The sequence below is a fragment of the Nycticebus coucang genome, chromosome 21, assembly GCF_027406575.1.
Source record: "Nycticebus coucang isolate mNycCou1 chromosome 21, mNycCou1.pri, whole genome shotgun sequence".
In the NCBI taxonomy this organism is placed as follows: domain Eukaryota; kingdom Metazoa; phylum Chordata; class Mammalia; order Primates; family Lorisidae; genus Nycticebus; species Nycticebus coucang.
The window spans coordinates 39193853-39215677 of NC_069800.1; the positions used below are offsets into that span (position 1 = coordinate 39193853).

Below are 21825 nucleotides of genomic sequence, written 5' to 3' on the forward strand. Positions count from 1 at the left end.
GCGCGGGCGGCGCGCAGGGACAGTCGGGAGCGGGGCGGCCGCTCGCGCTCCTCCTTACCCCTGCGCCTCTGAACCTCGGCGCGCTCTGGCTCCGGAGCTGACATGGGCGCCGCCGCGTGGGCACTGCTGCCCCTGCTGCTGCGTGTGTCCCTCCTGTTGCTACTTCTGCCTCTCCCGGGGCTCTCCGCGGGCTCCTGGGACCCGGCCGGTTACCTGCTGTACTGCCCCTGCATGGGTAAGGCCTCCTGCGTCCTCTGCTCAAATGGAGAAACTGAGGCCGGGAGAGAAGCCACTCTCTAAGACGCCCAGAGACACTTGACAGGTTCAGGAGAGAACCCAAGAGCGGGACAGGGCCTTCTCTTTTCCTGTCTGCCTTAGTTGCAAGGGCACAGAGAGGCTGCCGCGTCCAACCTTCCATTTGACAGATGAGAAAACTGAGGCTAGGAGAGGTTATATGACTTCCCAGCCTGGAGTCTAGTAAACGGAGTTAGTGGGGAAGGACTTGATGTCACTAATCCATGCTGGCTGTTCTTTAATTCATGCAACGAATATTTATGGGGCACCTGATCTTTGCCAGGCTCTGTTCTCTTTGCTGGGGATACGGCAGTGAAAGACAGATGAATTCTATACCCTTATAAAGCCTTCATTTCTCTTCATTTGGGAAAGACAAACTATAAGGGATAAACATAAAAATAAATACATAGCTTCTTAGAAGATGATGAATGCTATGGGAAATAAAAGCAGGTAAAAGCTTTTGAGAAGTACAATTTAAATGAGGTGTAGTGGATCATCATTGTAAAAGTCATTCATTTTTAAAAACTTCCAGTGGCTTCCAGTTCCTGACCATGGCCTTGAAGCCTTGCATGGTTCCCAACCCCCACCTACACAATTCATTTCTCTGATCCTCTAGCTCAGCCACACTTAGCTCCTTCCTGTTCCTTACACAAACTCAGGTACTCTGGCTTGTGCTGTGCCTGTGCTATTCCATGGCCTCCTCACTTCACTTCTACCTGACTCACTGCTTCCCATCCTTCAGATCTCAGATTAAATGTTACCAGAAAAGACTTCACTGACCTCTACTCCAGTCATTTCATTATCCCCTTCACAAAATGTTTTCTGTCTTGAAACTGTCAGAATTTATTACTATATATCTGTTTACATGTTTAGTGTCTCCCCAGCTGGACTATGAGTGCCTTAAGGGCAGAGACCTTGTCCTTCTTGCTCACTCCGGTATCCCAGCATCTAGCATACAGCCCAGCACATTGTAACCTCTCAATAATATCTGTGGAATGAATGAATGGATGCCATGCTGGGATTATCAAAATGAATCAGACAGGGTCCTTGCCCCTGAGGTATTTGCAAGCTGAGGAAACAGCCAGTACAAAGGCCAGGAAGTAAGAAAAAGACATTTGTGGAAAATAGGATTTATGTAACTCAAGTCCAATGTAGGAGGCAGCAAAGGAAGAGTGGGTATGTCACAGGGTTGATGAAAGGATCTCAATGAATGAGGCATTAGATTGCCCATTCACTTACACCTGAATGGAGATAGAGGTGGAAGGGCACTCGGGCTGAGGGAACAGCAAGAGGAAAGGGAGGAAGTGGTGATGGGAGTTGTAGAATGTGGTGGGGAAACAGCAAGGAGCCTGGAGTGGCCAAGAGCAGGGCCAGTGCCATGGATGGCAGACTCTGTAGTCCAGACTTAGTCTTGTGTTGCTGGCTCCTCTAGCTCTCTTTGGTGTCTCAGCCTTCTCCACCTGTGGTTCTACATCTTTTCTGAGCCCTGTTTGCCCCATACCCTTAATGCCCCAGACCTCACCTCACCCCCAATGTACCATTTATAGGGCGCTTTGGGAACCAGGCTGATCACTTCTTGGGCTCCCTGGCATTTGCGAAGCTCCTAAACCGCACTTTGGCTGTTCCTCCTTGGATTGAGTACCAGCATCACAAGCCTCCCTTCACCAATGTGAGTACTTGCCACTGACCTTGGCCCTGTCTCGCCTCTCCCAATCTTACTTACTTCTGCTTGACCCCCAAAGACCCTCTGAGCTTTACCTCCCACTCCTCTGAGCAGCCTACCCCTGCCAGAACTGTCTTCTCTGGAATAACATTTATCTAGCACCTGCTATGTGTTGACACTGTTCTGAGCACTGCATGAGAATTGACTCATTTTGCCTTCAGTTATATCCCTGTGAGGAAACTGGGGTTAGAGAAATTAGGTAACTTGTCCAGGATAACACAGCTTGTGAGTTGTAGAGCTGAAATATAAGCACCTGTCTGACTCTAGGGCCTGTAATTTAAACCTAAAGCCTCCATTTTATAGCCCTGATCAAGCCTACCTTCTTTGCATTGAATTATATGGATGTTATCAGTTTTAAAGGAGAAACAGAGGCACAGGTTAGTTAATGACATGTCTGAGGCCACAACCCAGGAAGTCTTGCTCCAGTGCAGACTCTCACCCCTTCAAGGGGCTCCCTTGTCATGGTGATGCTCCACATCCTCTAGTTCTTTATTTATTCTTTGTGTCCTCCAGTAGCCCTCTGTCTGTCTGTGTTCACATTGTATCCCTAGGGGCCTGACAGGAGGAACTTAATTGATATTTGATGAATCGCTTAACAATTTTTGAATAGATGTCAGAAATTATACTTAATATGTACAAAACACTTCATTCTTACAGTCTCTTTTCTGCATAGGTTTTATTTTTTCATTTGCATTTTTATATTTAAAGAGGTTGGGAACAGAGGTTGAAGACCCGAATACTTGAGATCATAGGCTGCTTTGGCCACGCACTAGTTGTGTGGCCTGGGCAGGGTACTTTACCTCTTTGTGCTTTAGTTTCCTAATTTTTCAAATAGGCTAGTAATAATTATTGCTACCTCCTGTGGTGGGGATTGGCTGAGTTAATGATAGTAACATATCTTAAACATTGTCATATTCTTCCTCCTTAGAATCATCTGAGCTTATCAGTGTAAAGAGCCTAGGACATAGGAACATTCAGTTACTGGGAGCCCTTGATGTTCTGATTGTTTTGCACTCACTGTTATAGTTTAGATATTGCTTGTCCACCTCCCTGTGACTTGTTTGCCCTCTGTCTTCTTGTCTTCTTAGCCAGTTGTCTCTCTCCACTTCCTTTCTTTCTATGGGTTACTAACCTGTCCCCTTCCCCACTGTGATCGTTTTCACCAGAGATGCCAGAATTACCAAATCCAGGGGTCATTTCTCAGTCTTTCTCTCACTTAACCTCCCAGTGGCAGCTAGCCCCATGAACCTCCCTCCTTCCTGAACTTCCCCCTTCCTCTGGCTGCTAAGACACCACTGGTTTCTGCTGCGTCCTGACCTCTCAGCGTTTTCTTCTGTGTGCTGTAGCAGGGGCTCCTTCTACAGGGGGTTCCATCCCCTGTTTAGATGTTGGTGTTTCTCCTCATTTCTGTTTGCTTATTAGCTATGTGACCTCAGATGAGTAATCTAGATTCCATATGCCTGAGTTCCTTCGTAAGCAAACTGGAGATGACTATATTCCTACCTCTTAGAATTAAATGAGCAAATCTATCTAAAGTAACAAGTATATCATCTAGCATTAAATATTATTAATATTAATGCTAACGTTAATTATTAATATTATTATTGCATTTAACCATTTAATAAAGGTTGCTATTATTGCTGTTACTTGCTTTACTATAATTCATAAATTTTGACTTTCATTATTCTCCATGTACCTCCCAAATTTATCTGTGGCCCACACTCTCTTCGGATTATAGGCTTGTGGTGTTTCTGATTCCTAGACCCTTTTTTTTTTTGCAGTTTTGGGCTGGGGCTGGGTTTGAAACCGCCACTTCTGGTATATGGGGCTCGTGCCCTATTCCTTTGAGCCACAGGTGCCACCCTGATTCCTAGACCCTTGAGTCTACTTGGGGTGTCTACAGATATCTCACATTCCCAAAGCCAAAACTGAACTCGGCATCTTTCTCCTCAAACTTGTGTTACTGTCTGTATTCCTAACCTTCATTGATGTCCCCTCATTCACCAGGGTACCAAGCTAGGTCCCAGAGATCAGGCTAAATGGATCCCTTCCCATATACATGGCAACCCTCAACCCTTGGCTTCACCTTTCTTTAGTGTCTTCTATCTGTCCCCGCTGCTCCATCTCTTGCTTAGATGTGTGAGAAGTACCCAATGAATGTACTTGAATGCATACTTGATAAATAAAAGGACAGTTGCAATGGCTTCTTAATTCTTCTCCTTCCTCTTGTCAGACCATCAATAACATTCTCTTCTCTCCCACCAGAGTGATCTTTCAAAAAAGGCAAATCTCATAATATTTTTGCTTAAAATCCTTCCGTAATACCTCATTGCTTGTAGTTAAGGTACCCAAAGTCTGTTCATTGGAATGCTAATAGCTCATGCAGGAAAGATGAGTACTTAAATCAGCTGGGGAAATTATATTCTCAATCTCCCATTCCCTTAAATGTGTAGATTCTCAATTCACATTAGCATGTTAAAGGCACTGAGAAGTCCTGCAAAAAAGAAACTAGCTTAATACAGTATTTCTTACCCCTTCTTAACTCTGGAGACTTCTTTTTGCAGAACCCCTTATCTACCTGAACTACTGAGACATGCTTGAGAAACCATAACCTGTAGGATAAAGTTCAAATTTTGTTTCATGGCATTCTAAGAAATTTTTTTAAAGTCTAGAAGAATACAAATCACCATCCATGTACCCACCATTAGAAGTGATAATCATAAACACTTTCTCATCTTTGCTTCATCTTCCTTTTTGTTAATAAAATAAATAAAAATGTTACAGATAAATTGAAAAAAGTTCTCTTGGCCCCTGTGGCTAATAATAGTCCTTCAGCCACGATCATAAATTTAATGTATTTAGGGTGACTCCTTCCAAGTTCTTATACTTTCATCATGGCACTGAGCATCCTTGTACCCATCTTGTCATGCAAGGGCCCAGGTGGGGTGGCTCACACCTGTAATCCTAGCACTCTGCAAGGCCAAGACAAGAGAATCCCTTGAGCTTAGGAGTTTAAGACCAACCTAAACAGTAGGGAGACCCTATCTCTACTAAAATAGAAGAATTATCCGGGCATCGTAGCAGGTGCCTATGGTCCCAGCTACTCAGGAGGCTATGGCAGGATCACTTGAACCCAAGAGTTTGAGGTTGTTATGAGTTAGGCTGATGCCATGGCATGCTAGACTGGGCAACAGAGTGATCTCCAAAAAAAAAAAAGGAAGGAAGGAAGGAAAGAAAAAAAAGAGGAAAGAGAAGGGGAGAGGACGGGAGGAAATACAGACAGATTACAACCCAAAGTGATTGCTCCAGAATGTACAGTTCTACTAGCAGCCATGTAAGAGACTGCTTGTTTCCCCATACCCTTTCCAACAATTAGAGTTAAGCTTTTACATTTTTGCTGGTCTGAAGGGTGAAAAGCGATGCCTTGTTATAATTTGCTTTTTCCTAATTACTGGTGAAGTTGCACATCTTTTGAGTGTATTGACTATTTAGATTTCTTTTGCTGTGAGTTGTTCATCCCTGACCTTTGCTATATTTTCTCTTGGAATCATTTGTTTTTTCTTATAGATCACCAGGCAATTTTTTTTTTTTTCGAGACAGAATCTCACTTTGTCACCCTGGGTAGAGTGCCGTGGCATCATAGCTCACAGCCACCTCAAACTCTTGGGCTCAAGTGATTCTCTTGCCTCAGCCTCCTGAGTACCTGGGGCTACAGGTACCTGCCACCACGCCTGGTCATTTTTAGAGATGAGGTCTCGCTCTTGCTCAGGCTGGTCTCGAACTCCTGAGCTCAGGCAATCCACCTGCCTCAGCCTCCCAGAGTGCTAGGATTACAGGTATGAGCCACTTCACCCGGTCTAGCAGGCATTTTTGAATATGAGAGATATTACTGTTTTTTAGTTTAGAAATACCTTCTCCCATCCAGTATCCTAACTTTGGTGGCTTTTGGCAACAGTTTTTCATCATTATATAGGCTGAGTTGTCTTGATCTTGGAGTGTATGGTGTTAGTAAATGTCTCTAAAACATCTGCTGGGACACTGAAGAGGAACATCTGCCTCTCTTTTTCCTCCTTTTCCTGTAGCTCCATGTGTCCTACCAGAAATATTTCAAGCTGGAGCCCCTCCAGGCCTACCATCGAGTCATCAGCCTGGAGAACTTCATGGAGAAACTGGCACCCACCCACTGGCCCCCTGAGAAGCGGGTGGCATACTGCTTTGAGGTAGCAGCCCAACGAAGCCCCGATAAGAAGACATGCCCCATGAAGGTGGGTCCCTTGTATTACGGGACCTTTCTGCCAGGTTTTTGTCATCTAGGTCCCTGAGCTACACGATGACAGTATTGGGAAAGGCAGTAGAAGGGCTAAGAGTAGAAAGTTGGATATATAAGTACAAATGCTAGCATTTTTCAGCCTCGTTACCTTGGAGAGAAGACTTTTCTCTGAACCTTTCTTTTTGCCTGCAAAGTAGAGATGCCAGTCCCTGCTCTGTCTCACTCACTAAGTGTCATAAGGGCCAGGAATGCTTATGAACTGCATTGTGCCATATTAGTAGTAATAACAGATGCTCACATAATACGTACTATATGGCAGGTACCATGCTAAGAGTTTTATGCATGTTAACTTACTTAATCCTCAAACTGCTCCATGAGGAAAATACTAATCGCATCCCCATTGTATAGAGAAGACATTTTAGTATGGCACAAAGAGGTTCAGTAGTCTACCCAAGGTCACATAGCAAACAAATAATAGAGTTGGGATTCAACCCTATTGTAATTTGGCTTCATGGTCCACTCTCTTAACTTGAATACTTTCCTACCTCTCAGCAGTAAATGAGAAATTGTCATATTTTATTAATAGAAATTTATAAATTTCTGGCACTTTGGAAGTGAGACAGTCCCCAAATATGTCTTTCAGAGTATGTGCTAAAATCTGGTAGAGTGGTTGGCAAAGCTGTGACATTTGAGAAAGGAGACCTAGTTTATAGCCCAACACTGCCCTCACCTGCTGTGAGACCTGGGGCAAACATCTTACCCTCTCTGAGTTTGGTTTCCATCTTGAATGAAAGGGCATTGAATTAGCAGTCTTGCGAGTCTCTTGCAGCTCTAGTTCTGGTTCCCAGTCCAAGATCTGCTCCTCCCCAGACCTTCACGAGTGAAGGATGTGGCATGTGAGCAGGAAGGACTCCTTCACTGTGTTGAACATCTGCTGGAAACCAGAATTGATGTGAGGCACTAGCCCAGGAATTGCAAAGTGACATTCCTACCCGGCCATCCTATGGGGGTGTTTCTGGCCTGAGTCCAGTCAACCCAGGGTTCTTGTACCTATGGTTCCTCAGCTCCATCCCCAGATGGCTTTCACTTCCCCTCAGTAAGTCTTCTACCACTCTCTTTCTGCAGGAAGGAAACCCCTTTGGCCCATTCTGGGATCAGTTTCATGTGAATTTCAACAAGTCGGAACTTTTTGCAGGCATTTCCTTCGGTGCTTCCTACAAAGAACAATGGATCCAGAGGTACTTGGAGGGGCAGCATTGCTAGGTTTAAGGGAAGGGCATGGGGCTCATAGACAATCAGCACCTTCCTGGCCCTCTCCTCCTCTACCCCACCCTGATGTATGAGACCAAAGGTGCAGGTGCTCTGTCTGTTGAACTTGGGATCCTGTGTGATCTGTTTCCATCTCAACACCTGACATGGTGGGACATTGACCTGCCACAAGGTTGAACAAAAGTTTATCGGCTGATAAGGGATGTCATAAAAGGAACATTGTGCAGTCACATGAATCTCAATTTCCTCCTTTAGGCATGAGAATTACTCCCCTGCTACCTTCCTCTTCACAAGGTGAAAACTGGAACCAGCTTCTAGAGAGAAACAACTTTGGTGCAGGTTGAGAAATGATGTCATCCTCATAATTATTGGATGTGCTTTATTAATAGCACTCCAGTAGGCCCTGTTAAAAAAAAATAGGTCAGCAGGACGTGGACAAGGCTATGAAATATTTATAGAGCGTCTGTCATATATGGGACATAGCATTCACAGGCCAAAGATGATAGTAAAAATGAGGAATACCCAGCCCCAGTCTTCAGGGAGCTATGGTGTAGTTATAATGGTAATAACTAACATGGTGTACTGACCCTTGATGCTGTAACATGACAGGAAAGAACACGGGCTGAGAAGTCAGACTTGGTTTAGGAAGTATGAGGAACAGATGGATTCACGTATAGTGAAAGGTAAATGATGTAGAGAAACAAACACAGACTTTATAGTAAGACAGTCCTGAGCCCTGACCCAGCTCTGCCTCTTTCTCCAGTGCTTCTGAGCAAGCTCCCAGAGCCGAGTGTCCTCGCTGGTTTAATGGAAAGAGCACTGACAGTAGCTGGTAGCTGCCTCCTAGTGCACAAAGCTGGTGCACATAGTAAGCGACCCGTCAGTGTTAGCTGTCACTGTTATTTTCCACATGCTTTATTGCCTTTGAGAAATTTTATGAAACAGGTATTATTATCAATTTCCACGTTATAGGTGTGCAAACTGAGTTTGGTGAAGTTAAATAACTTGCCAAGGTCATAGCAACATTGAGTGAGCAACTAGGATCTGTATGTGAATCTCTAATAAATAACAAGAGCTAATGTCTCTACAGTGCCTACTGTGTGCCTGACACTCTTCTCAGTTATTCCAGGTATTGACTCACTTAACCTTCCCACAAATCTGTGGGGTAGATGTCATTGTCATTTTTGCTTTACACATTGAGAAATTGAAGCAGAGAGGAGTGAAGTCACTTGCCCAAGGTAATGAAGCTTGAAGTAGCAGAGCGTGGATTTGAACCCAGGCATTCTGACTCCAAAGCACCCATTCTTAATCGCTGTGGATTAAATAGCTGTGCCTTTAACAGCTGCTAGTTCATGTCTGGGACTTGAGAACTAGTTTATGAGCTACTGAGGATACTCAGTGGTGGCAGGTTCAAATCTCCCTCATTGTTACAGATCCCAGGTAGGATATGCCCATTTGTCCACCTGCTTGGTTGTCCCCATTCACCTCTGAATGACCTAGAGCTATTACCAGAAGGAACTGTTTCAAAGGACGGTGATCTGTCCCATTGTCAGCATGCCAGAAAAAAAAAAATAAAGCCACTGACTCAAAAAGCAGCTCCTAAAGCAAATTCCAAAAAGCCAGAAAAGGCACACAGTCCTCGTAGGAAGACAAGGGACAGTGCTTCATGGCTGCTTCAGTTGCGGGATGTTGCTAAAATATTTGTTCATTGCCCCATAGCCTTGTTTAAATTCACTCAGTTGTAAGCATTTCATGGAGATTTGAGGAACCTTGTGCCTTATACCTGAACTTTGAGAGTGGAGAACTATTAGGGAAAAGCAAGTCCCTGCAGTTAGGGGCCCCCAGGAAGCTGTCTTAAACACATATTTAAGAAGCTCTTCCTGAGTGTCAAGGACGGTCTGGACACTGGGGGTACAGCAAGAATAAGGGCTGGGCATACTGGCTCACACCTGCAATCCTAGCACTTGGGCCAAGGTAAGAGGATTGCTTCAGGCCAGGAGTTCAAAACCAAGCTGAGCAAAAGCAAGATCCTGTCTGTACAAAAAATAGAAAAAGTAGCCAGGTATGGTGGCAGGCACCTCCCACCTACTTGGGAGGCTGAGGCAGGAGTATTGCTTGAGCCCAGGAGTTTGAGGTTGCAATGAGCTGTGATGATGCCACCGCACTCTAGCCCAGGGGACACAGCAAGACCCAAAATATTTATATATAGCAGTTAAGGACCCTGTCCTGATGGAGCTCTAATGGGGGAAGGGAGGGAGACAGTGAATAAACTTTTGTGTAGGACAGCTCCAGAATGACATAGTGCTGTGAAGAATATGAGCAGATGATCTGGGGTTGGCAGGAGGAGAAGGAGATAGCCGTGTCAAGAGCTGGAGGCACATGGTCCTGGGGTGTCAAGAGCACAGGCCCTGAGGTGGAAACAGGCTTCGTTTGGTCACAGGCCAAAAAGAAGGCTGGTGTGGCTGCGGTTCAGTGAGTGAGGAGGGTGGATGGTAGGATGTTGCTGTCGTCTGTTGCCACATAACAAACCACTCCAAAACTTAGTAGGATAGGAACAATTCATTGTTATTTCTCATGGTTTCAAGGGTTAATTAGGCTTAGCGGGGCAGCTCTTTGTGCTTTTTTTTTTTTTTCCATTTTCTTTATGGAATTTCAACTGTACAAAGTTTAAATCCTGGTTAAACATCTCTTTCCTTGGAATGAATAGCCTTTATTCCTGGAATAAACCCAGCCCCAGATTTTTTTTTTTTTTAGAATTTTTTTTTTCTTCCCTTTTTGTAGAGACAGAGTCTCACTGTACTGCCCTCGGTAGAGTGCCGTGGCGTCACACGGCTCACAGCAACCTCCAGCTCCTGGGCCTATGTGATTCTCCTGCCTCAGCCTCCCAAGCAGCTGGGACTACAGGCGCCCGCCACAACGCCCGGCTATTTTTTTTTTTGTTGCAGGCCGGGGCTGGGTTTGAACCTGCCACCCTCGGCATATGGGGCCGGCGCCCTACTCACTGAGCCACAGGCACCGTCCCATACTTTTTTTTTTGACACAAGGTTTTGCTTTGTCACCCCTACTGAAAGGCAGTCAGTGCCATTACATAGCTCACTTTAGCCTTGAACTCTTGGACTCAAATGATCCTTCTGCCTCAGCTCCCTGAGTAGCTGGGTCTACAGGTGCCCACCATAACACCCAGCTAATTTTTTCTATTGTTAATAGACACAGGGGTCTCTCTCTTGCCCAGGTTGTTCTGGAACTCCTGACCTCAAGTGATCTTCCTACCTTGGCCTCCCAGAGTGCTAGGATTACAGGTGTGAGCCATAGTGCCTGGCCACCTTGACAGTTTTGAGGAATGCTGGTCAGGTATCATGTAAACTGTCCCTCGGTTGGGATTTGTTGCCTGTTTTTTGCATGATTAGACTGAGGTTATGGGTTTTGGGGGAAGAAAGCCTCAGCGTATTTTCACAACATATCAGTAGTATGTTTTGTCAGCATGACTTAACACTGTTTTTGGTATTTGAGGGTGGGGGCTAATTTGCTTTTAATTATTATGCATACATAATAGTTGTGTATCTTTATAAAGTACATGTGATGTTTTGATGCAAGCAAATCAGGATAATTGGGGTATCCATTCCATCACCTCAGGCATTTATCATTTTGTGGGGTTAGGAACATTACAATTCTATTCTTTTAGGTTTTTGTTTTTCTTTTTTTTGAGACAGTCTCACTTTGTGCCCTGAGTAGAGTGCTGTTGCGTCCTAGCTCGCAGCAACTCAAACTCAAGATCACCTTGCCTTAGTCTCCCAAGTAGCTGGAACTACAGGTGCTAGCCACACACTCAGCTAGTTTTTCTAATTTTAGTAGAGACAGGATCTCACTTTTACTCAGGACTCGAATTCCTGAGCTCAAACAGTCCACCCACCTTGGTCTCCCAGAATACTAAGATTATAGGCGTGAGCCACCATGCCAGCCGTTTTGTTTTTTTTTTTTTTTTTTTTTTGAGACAGAGTCTCACTTTATTGCCCTCGGTAGAGTGCTGTGGCATCATAGCTCACAGCAACCTCAAACTCTTGGGCTCAAGTAATTCTCTTGCCTCAGCCTCCTGAGTAGGGTGGTGCCTGTGGCTCAAAGGAGTAGGGCACCGGCCCTATATACCAGAGGTGGTGGGTTCAAACCCGGCCCTGACCAAAAACTGCAAAAAGAAAGAAAAAGAAAAATCAGCCTCCTGAGTAGCTGGTACTACAGGTGCCTGCCACCACACCCAGCTAGGTTGTCTTTTCTTTCTTTTTTTTTTTTTTTAGGGACAGGGATCTCATTCTTACTCAGGCTGCTCTCAAACTACTGAGCTCAAGCAATGCATCTGCCTCAGCCTCCCAGAGTGCTAGGATTAAACACGCGAGCCATGGCTCCTGGCTTCCATCCCTCTTTTAGTTGTTTTAAAGTATACCGTAACTTAGTGTTGATTATGGTCACTTTGTTGTTCTATCAAATATTGTTCATTCTAACTATAAACTATATTTTTGTACCCATTAACCAGCCCCACTTTATCACTTCCACTACCCTTCCCAGCCTCTGGTAACCATCACTCTCTGTGTCCATTGGATCAATTGTTTTAATATTTAGCTCCCATACATGAGTGGGAACATTTGTCTTTCTGTGCTTGACTTATTTCAGTTAACACAATTAAAGTTCTCTAGTTCCATCCATGTTGTTACAAATAGTAGGATTTCATTCTTTTTATGACTGTTTAATATTCCATCGTATGTATATACCACACTTTCTTTATCCATTCATTTGTTAATGGACACTTAGGTTAATTCCAAATATTGTGAATAGTGTTGCAGTAATCACTGGAGTGCAGGTATCTTTTCAGTATGCTGAATACCCTTCTTTTGGATAATACCTCTTACTTTTTTTTTTAAATCGTTTGAGAGAGCATCTGAAAGGTGCTTAGCTGAAAACCTGGTCCATAGTAAGTGCTCAGATTTTAGTTTCTTCCTTTCTAACCACTGACCCTCCTGATCTGATTTTTCTGGTGAGATTTTCATATTCCTCTTATTCGTTCATTATAAAAATATTTATTATACCTACTGTGTGTTAAGACCTACACTAGAGGCTGGGAATCAGCAAAATAAGCCATAACTTCTGAGGTTCTCCTTGACTGGGGTATGGGAGATAGGAGTGAGAACATAGGTTCTAGAGCATAATGCCTAGACTCAAATGCCAGCTTCACTAATTCCTAGCTGTGTGACCTTGGGTATGTTACTTAACATCTCTGTGCTTCAGTTTCCTCATCTGCAAAATAAGAATAATAGTGATACTTACTCCAAGAGCTCCTGTGGAAATCAAATGAGTTAATATATGTAAAGCAATTGGGAGCATTGCCTATCACATAATAAGGCTCAATGAACAATTTGCATGTACATACACAAGAGAGTATTAGAGTCTAACAAGATAAGTGTCATACATGCCAGGCCGGCAAGGAACATTTACTTGCTGGTTCCTTTGCACAGGCGGAAATAATGGCAAATAGGCTGCTAGGGTCCCTACCCTAATCAGCTGACAGTCTGATGAACAGGGAAAATGGCTACAGACACGACAGTGTGCAGAAGGCGACAAAGGAGATATGTAACTGGGAGGCCTCCCCAAGAAGCCCAGGCCTGGGAGTGGCAACCAGTCTTGGAGGTCTGGAAGGTGTTTACTGAGCCAGATGTCTACAGTGGGTGGGGAAAATGTGTGGCATGTCTATTGCAGCTCTGCTGAGTGAGGAAAGAAGGGAACAACCTCATCATCTCACAGGGGGGAATAGACAGGTGATTTGTGGCTTATTCACAAATCTCTAAAACATAAAGTTAAATTTTTAAAAAGTTGACCTAGGTTACCTGCAATGTGATGATGATGATGATGATGACCAGAATTTTCTGAGAGCTTTCTATGTGCCAAGCACTGGTCTAAATGCTTTGCTTTTATTAATCCATTAATCCTCTCAATAGCCCCATGAATGGGCATGTTAATTAGCTTGGCTGTTTAAATAATTTAACTATGTACATCTATATCAAAACATACTGCATTTCTTAAACATATACATTTCTTTTTAAATATCACAGCTAGGACTTTGTCATTGATACATTTCACCTGTCTTATTCAGATTATCTCAGTTTTACTTGTACTTGTTAGTGTGTTTGTATTTGTATTTAGTTCTGTGCACTGTTGTTATCAGGTGTGGGTTCAAGTATCTACCACCACAGTTACCCCACTTAAGAGCAGTTCCATCATCACAAGGATCTTTGTGTTACCAGTTTATAACCACACCTAAACACATACACGCACTCATTCCTAACCCCTGGCCACTACTAATTTCTTCTCCATTTCTGTTCTTTTCTTCATCTTTTCATTTCAAAAATATTGCTATAGAAAAAGAATCGAATCATAGGTGCCAAGCGAGATGGCTTGTGCTTATAATCCCAGCACTTTGGGCAGCCGATGTGGGTGGATCACCTAAGCTCATGAGTTCGAGACCAGCCTGAGCTAGAGAGAGAGACCCCATTTCTAAAAATAGCCAGGCATTGCGGTGGGCACCTATTGTCCCAGCTACTTGAGAGGTTGAGGCAAGAGAATTACTTGAGCCCAAGAGTTAGAGATTGCTGTGAGCTGTGATGCAGGGGCACTCCACAAAGGGCAACAAAGTGAGACTGTCTCAAAAGAAAGAAAGAGAGCCATACAGTACATAAACTTTTAGGATTGGCATTTTTCACTTAGGATTATTGCCTTGAGATATCTAATCAATAATCCTAATACAGGATTGTTGCCTGTATTGGTAGCTTATTCCTTTCTATGCACTCACACTCCATGGTGTGAATACACCATAGTTTGTTTAACCATTTATTTGCTGAGCAGCATCTGGACTGTATCCAGTTTGGGGCTGTTATGTTTTTGTAATTTTGGCTTGTGTTTGTTTTTGAGACAAGAATTTCACTCTTTTTATCTTGGGTAGAGTGATGTGGTGTCATAGCCTACAGCAACCTCAAATTCTTGGTCTCAAACGATCCTCTTGCCTCAGCCTCCCAAGTAGCTAGGACTATAGGCTCCCACCACAGTGCCTGGCTAGTTTTTCTATTTTTAGTAGAGATGGGGTCTTGCTCTTGCTTAGGCTGGTCTCAAACTCCTGAGCTCAAGCAATCAACCTGCCTCAGCCTCCCAGAGTGCTAGGATTATAGGTGTAAGCCACCATGCCTGGCCCAGTTTGGGGCTATTATGAATAAAGCTACCACAAACATTTATGCAGAAGTTTGTGTATAAATGTAAGTTTTCATTTCTCTGGGATGAATGCCCAAGAGTACAATTACTGTGTTAAATGGTAATTGCACGCCTAGTTTTATAAGAACCTTACTGCCGGGGGCGGCGCCTGTGGCTCAAAGGGGTAGGGCACCAGCCCCTTATGCCGGACGTGGCAGGTTCAAACCCAGCCCCAGCCAGAAAAAAAAAAAAAGAACCTAACTGCCAAACTGTTTTCCGAAATGGCTGTGCCTATTTCATAACTTTAAGAAAAGGATTTTGAATGGCTGACGGCAAGTATTCCAGGTAGAGGGAAGAAGTATGCAGAGACCTGAAATGCATACTTGAAATGCAAATTTGAAATGCATTGCAAGTTTATGGAACAGCAAGATGTTCATGTTGCTGAAATGTAGTCTGGGGTTAGCTGAAGAGGGAACATAAGTTTGCTCCTCATTCATTCAGTTAACAAATATTTACTGAGCTCTTATATGTGCTAGATATTGTTCTAGGCACACTGGAGGTGCTGCCTTCAAAGGCCTGAGTCCCACAGAAAAGACAAATGTGAAATGATTACGAAGGGTATGGTGTACTAAGGGGGAAGGAGATTCTTGGGAGGGTATGATAGGGGCATCTGCAGACCTCTGGTACATTCCATGGAGCAGGGACTATGCCTGTCTCATTCTCCCCGAGGCCCTAGCACATAGTAGGCAATCAATAAATATTTGCTAGATATTGAATGAACGATCCAATCCAGTGGACACGGTCTGTGAACGTGACCCCGCTGTTCGCTTTGTAAGCAGTTGCACGTCCCAGTCCTGCCATATGGGTAAAAGGGCAGAGGCTTCGTCCAGACACCCCACCCTGGAGTGAATTACTGCACCACAGATTGGAAGCCAGCATGACACATAAAAGGTTGGAATGCTGTACTGTAAATTTTTAATTGTTAAACAAGCAAAAAGGGTTGTAAATTCCAGGTGGCGGGACAGTATTGCTTATTGTGCCTGCTGCCGCCACCAAGGTTTCTTATCAACCCGTTGGTATTTCACAACCTCTTGTGTTTCTTGCATGTTACAGGGGCCCCACTGCAGAGTCTCTAGAGCGTGGTGCAACACCATCCTTTTTAAGTGGGGGTAGCAGCCAGGCTGCCTGTACGCCCTCTGCCTGACTTCCCCTCGTTCCATCTTGTGCCTAGATTTTCTCCAAAGGAACATCCAGTGCTCGCTCTGCCAGGGGCCCCAGCCCAGTTCCCCGTCCTGGAGCAACACAGGCCCCTCCAGAAGTACATGGTATGGTCGGACGAGATGGTGAAGACGGGAGAGGCTGAGATCCGCGCCCACCTCATCCGGCCCTACGTAGGCATTCATCTGCGCATTGGCTCCGACTGGGTAACTTCCCCCTTCCTCTCACTGATTGACTTGGACATGCCCTGAGCAGAGCCTGTGCCTGTAGGGATTGGCCCACAAGTCCCAGCCAAAGCAGAGGATCTGACTTGACCTACTCTGTCAAACCAAAGAGAGGCCCAGGAGTCCTCTGTCCCAGCTCAGTGTTTAGCTAGTGGACTCCCTGTTGAAAAACAAACTATGGAGATTGGGTGCAGCAAGAAATGAAGACGTCATCTCCCCGGAATTTAGAGGCTGTTAAACGTGCAGATGCCTCATCAGATGGGGTTTTTACCTCTGTGGAAAAATGGCAGAACCAATAGAGGCAGTCTTCTTAATTTACCTAAGAAGATATATAGATGTTAGAGAAGTACATTGTTAAAAACTTGAAAAATAACTGAGATTAAAATTCACTCATAGGCTCAGCGCCTGTGGCTCAAGTGGCTAAGGCTCCAGCCACATACACCTGAGCTGGCAGGTTCAAATCCAGCCCGGGCCTGCCAAACAACAATGACGGCTGCAACCAAAAACTAGCCAGGTGTTGTGGCGGGTGCCTATAGTCCCAGCTACTAGGGAGGCTGAGGCAGGAGAATTGCTTGAGCCCAGGAGTTGGAGGTTGCTGTGAGCTGTGATGCCACAACACTCTACCAGGGTGACAGCATGAGGCTCTGTCTCAAAAAAAAAAAAAATTCAGTCATAGTCAATGAGGTAATTGCACTTTTACCCACTAATCTCTATCCCTTTTCTCATTCCACAAATAAAGGGAGCCAGGTCCAGTTTTGTGAGTGGTTTCAGCCAAAACATTCAAGGAATAGTTAGTTCCCGTCAATACTTTACTAGAGCATCAAGACATATAAGATGCTGTTTCTTATAGCACTAGTATAATACTAATACCAAACTCAGGCAAGAGCAACACAGAAAAGTATGGTCCATTCTTACATAGATGTACAGATCCTCAGTAAAAAAAAAAAAAAAATCCAATAATATTTTAACAATATCTAACACAAGTAAAATCTGTCAGCTCGGTGCCCATAGCTCAGTGAGTAGGGCGCCAGCCACATATACCAAGACTGGCGGGTTCGAGCCCAGCCTGGGCCTGCTAAACAACAATGACAACTGCAACAAAAAAATAGCCCAGCATTGTGATGGGTGCCTATAGTCCCAGCTACTTGGGAGGCTGAGGCAAGAGAATCGCTTACGCCCAAGTGTTTGAGGTTACTATGAGCTGTGACTCAATGACACTCTACCGAAGGTGACATTGTGAGACTCCGTCTCAAAAAAAGAAAAACAAGTAAAATCTGTCCCAAGAATATGATAAAATTCACTATTTTAACACCCAAAGAAGAAAAATTATATGATCATCTCATTAGAGACCAAGCAAGCATTTAATAAAAGTCAATACCTATTTCTGCAACCAGGAAAAACTCAACCAGGAATAGAGTGGACCCAACTTAACTTGATAAAGCCTATCTCTCCGAAACCCACAGCAAATAGTGTACCTCATGGGGAGCTATCAGAAGTGTTCCCATTGAAGGCAGGGATCAGATAAGACAGCTCATTATCACTGCCTCTGTTCACAATTCTGCAGTGCACATCCCAGATAATGTAGTAAGACCAAGAAAAAAAAAATTTTTTTTTCTAAAAAGCCAGTATCCCAACTACCCAGTAATAACCACTGTTATAATGTTGGTGTGTTTCCCTCTTCCCCCCAGTATTTTCTTTCCTTAAATGTAGTCAGGTTCCTACGGTATAGCCTGTCATTTCCCACTTGCCAATTCTTGCTCCTGGGGTTCCAGGGCAGTTGCTGTATTTAACCTTATTCCCCCTCTACGTAGAAGAATGCCTGTGCCATGCTGAAGGACGGGACCGCGGGCTCACACTTCATGGCCTCTCCACAGTGTGTGGGCTACAGCCGCAGCACAGCAGCCCCCCTCACCATGACTATGTGCCTGCCGGACCTGAGTGAGATCAGGCGGGCCGTGAATCTCTGGGTGAGCGCACTGAACGCCCAGTCAGTCTACATCGCCACCGATTCTGAGAGTTACGTGCCCGAGATCCAACAGCTCTTCAAAGGGAAGGTATGCATGGCCCAGGTCGGAATGCAGGGAGAAGGGAAGGAGAGAAGGTGCCCCTACTCCACGCTTCATGAGTCCCCCATCGGCCTTTTGCCTGGACATTTCCACCATTTCCTCTCCTACTCCTGCCCTTCCTTCATGCCCCAGCTAACACACCTCTGCAGATTCTTTCCAATTTTCCTCCACTGCTGTAGCTCATGTGTCCCTCCTGGGAGTTCCACAGCCCTGTATCTCTTCTTCTCTTGGGGCACTTTCTAGACTGGAGAGGTTAGTGTAGAAACAGGTCTTATTTCCTCCCATGAATTGGGGCTGGTCAAAGGCAGGATTCGAGACTGAATCGTTGTTGCATTCCTTGGTGCCTAAGCTGGTGCTTTGACCCCTGGGGGCTGTGATCCTGCCTTACCATCACCAGTGTCTAGGACAAAAAAGTTGCAAGTAGTGGCCCCTGGGGAGAGATCCAGTATAGCAGAGGTGCTAAGAGCATAGACTCTGGAGTCAGAGAACTTGGCTTCTACGCACTGTGCAGCCTTGCAAAAGTTATTTTGACCTCCCTGTGCTTCTGTTTCCTTATCCATAAAATGAGGCTGAATAGGTCCTGTGTCATAGAGAAGTTGTGAAGATCAGGTATAAAGAAATTAAAACAGGGCGGCACCTGTGGCTCAGCAGGTAGGGCACCGGTCCCATATGCCAAGGGTGGTGGGTTCAAACCCGGCCCTGGCCAAACTGCAACCAAAAAATAGCCAGGCGTTGTGGCAGGCGCCTGTAGTCCCAGCTACTCGGGAGGCTGAGGCAAGAGAATCGCCTAAGCCCAGGAGTTGGAGGTTGCTGTGAGCTGTGTGAGGCCACGGCACTCTACCGAGGGCGATAAAGTGAGACTCTGTCTCTACAAAAAAAAATAATAATAATAAAAAGAAATTAAAACAGTTCCTACTACAAAATAAGTGCTCGATAAAGTTAGATAACATCAACAGTAGACAAGGGCTGATGAATAAAGGAAAGGATCTTTTGTGCTTAGTAAATGCTTAAAGAAGCTGGGTATAGTAGGTATTCAGTATATGAATGAAAGGTAAAATGTTCTTGGTCAATGCTAACTATCTCAGTGAACTGAGTATGTAATGAGTATGTACCAGTAAAATGACTGTATTAATAGTAAGCATTCAGTAAGACTTGCTTAAATGAATAAAAACTAAATGCTGTGCAGACTGTACAAGGCAGATATTGGGTGCTGCTGGTTTTAAGAGACAAGATCTCACAATATTGTCCAGACTGCTCCCAAACTCCTAGCCTCAGCCTCCCGATTAGCTAGAATTATAAGTGTGTGCCACTACACCTGGCCCAACCCCTGCATTAATTTATAGTTGAGGAAACCAAGTCCCAAGAAAGGATAGAATTTACCCAAGATGTCCCAGAGCTAATTATAGTGGGCATGACAGAGACAGGGTAAGTTTCAGGGTGTGGGTGGAATTGTTTAGGGGATTTTGGCCATGATTAAACAAACTAACATTATTTCTTTGCCACAGTCCAAATAGCAATGATTTTTGTTATATCAGTAATTTCTGTCTAACAGCAAAGCACTTTAAGCCCCAGCTGTGCCCACACTGCCCCCCTACACGCTTCTGTACTAAGTCAAAGCTTTTGGAGAGTCCCAGGGAGATTTCTGTGAGTTTTTCAAGTCAGTGTATTTGTTACGCCTTGAGCCTCTGGCTATCTTCTATTTCCTGTTCCTGTGCCGGTCTTCTCACCCTCCCCACTCCTCACCCCCTTCTCTGTGGGCTCAGGTCCCATCCTCCTCTCCAACTGAGCCTCACTCATCCATCAAGCTGGCCCAGTGCTGAGTCAGGGTAAACAAGATGTGGTCCTGCCCTCCAGGGCTCACATTCTAGACCAGGCGTCCTCACACTTTTTAAACAGGGGGCCAATTCACTGTCCCTCAGACCGTTGGAGGGCCGGACTATAGTTTAAAAAAAAAACTATGAACAAATTCCTATGCACACTGCACATATCTTATTTTGAAGTAAAAAACAAAATGGGAACAAATACAATTCACATCGCTTCATGTGGCCCGTGGGCCACAGTTTGAGGACGCCTGTTCTAGACCCAGGAAGAGAGACTTTGCAGACAGCTGTAACATGTGCCACCACAGAGTATCAGAAGCATGGTGGGGAGCCAGCAGTTTCATTCATTCACTTGTCTGCTCAAAGATGTTCGCTGGGGCAGGCTTTGTGCTGGGCCTGGCCAGGAGTAGAGAGCAAACCAACACAGCCCCACCCACAATCAGGTGCAGGAGATAATGCTAATCAGAGAATCACCAAGGAGTGAAAATAATACATTGAGACGTGGGCTCCAAAGTGGAGCAATGAGGTTCTGTGAGAGTGTAGAGCAGAGGACTCTGGCCTATGCCAGGGCCAGGGAGGGCTTCCCAAAGGAGGTGCCACTAAAACTGAGAAATGAAGGTAAAAGGAGCTATACCCCAAACAGAGAGCACAGCATATGCAAAGGTCCTGAAGAGGGACCCAAGAGTTGATGGGGTGGTATGAGAGGAGGCCCAGGTAGGGCCTTGTAGGCCCTGAAGGGCGATGGGGCAGCAATGTTCAGTTTGAGGACAGGAAGAACAGGAGGGGAGTATCCTTTGGCCATTCCTTTGGTGAGCAGGCCAGGAGAGGCAGTGAGGGAACCAGGGGGAGGTGTAGTCAATCATGCAAGAGATGGTGGTGGCAGGGCTCAGCGAGTGGCAGTTCCCTCAGAAGAAGGTTCACCTTTGGGAAACATCTTCGGGGTGGATTGGACAGGACTTGGAGTTGGGGTATATGGGAGAGGGAGGCATCTAGTGGCCAAACTGCATGGTGGGTCCCTGTTTGGTCTGATCTCCAGTTTGGTGGGGGAAGCCTGTCGAGCTAGGGCTTTTGGAAAAAGGTAGAACTTGAGCTGAGCCTTGAAAGTCTGGTCAGGACTTTAATGGGTGGGGAAATGACATTCCAGGCAAAGGGAACAACACAAATAAAGGCACAGAGGTGCAGAAGGTGTTTGGAGCAGAGGCTTCTGGAGGGGGGGAAAGGGTGGAGGTGGGCCTCACACAGCCAGCAGCACTTCTCTCCGCGTCTTCACCCTCTCCATCCCTCCTGCAGGTGAAGGTGGTGAGCCTGAAACCTGAGGTGGCCCAGCTTGACCTGTACATCCTTGGCCAAGCCGACCACTTTATTGGCAACTGTGTCTCCTCCTTTACTGCCTTTGTAAAGCGGGAACGGGACCTCCAGGGAAGGCCGTCCTCTTTCTTCGGCATGGACAAGCCCCCTCAGCTTCGGGACGAGTTCTGATCCTGACTGAAGCACATCCCAGTCTGAGCTGGTCCCTCCAGCCAGGCCAGGCAGCCAGTGGTGCTCCCGGATTGTAAGCTCCTCTTCTTACTGCCAGAGATGGAGAAAGTTACTAGGGACTTCCTGGAGGAGGGAGACATTCCCTTTTTCCAGGGCTTAGGACTTCTGAGCTCCTAGGAATAAGATGTGCTTCCTCCTGGGGATTTCTCATCAGCAAAACAATCCAACCTCTGTCTTC

General features: G+C 45.2%; 1 protein-coding gene across 3 annotated transcripts; it reads left to right on the top strand.

Moving 5' to 3' along the window:
* Positions 1-10: 10 nt before the first annotated feature.
* POFUT1 (protein O-fucosyltransferase 1) lies at positions 11-21587 on the top strand. 3 transcript variants are annotated; one of them, XM_053573866.1, is made up of 7 exons: positions 11-235; positions 1842-1963; positions 6100-6282; positions 7413-7525; positions 16012-16204; positions 18034-18276; positions 21399-21587. In XM_053573866.1, the coding sequence occupies exons 1-7, from the start codon at positions 103-105 to the stop codon at positions 21585-21587; spliced, it is 1176 nt and encodes a 391-aa protein (XP_053429841.1). In that variant the 5' UTR covers positions 11-102. The 3 variants fall into 3 exon arrangements, with proteins under 3 accessions (XP_053429841.1, XP_053429842.1, XP_053429843.1); XM_053573867.1 differs by having other exon boundaries at positions 17-235; positions 6100-6237; XM_053573868.1 differs by lacking the exons at positions 16012-16204; positions 18034-18276; positions 21399-21587 and adding an exon at positions 7812-8643 and having other exon boundaries at positions 17-235.
* Positions 21588-21825: the final 238 nt, after the last annotated feature.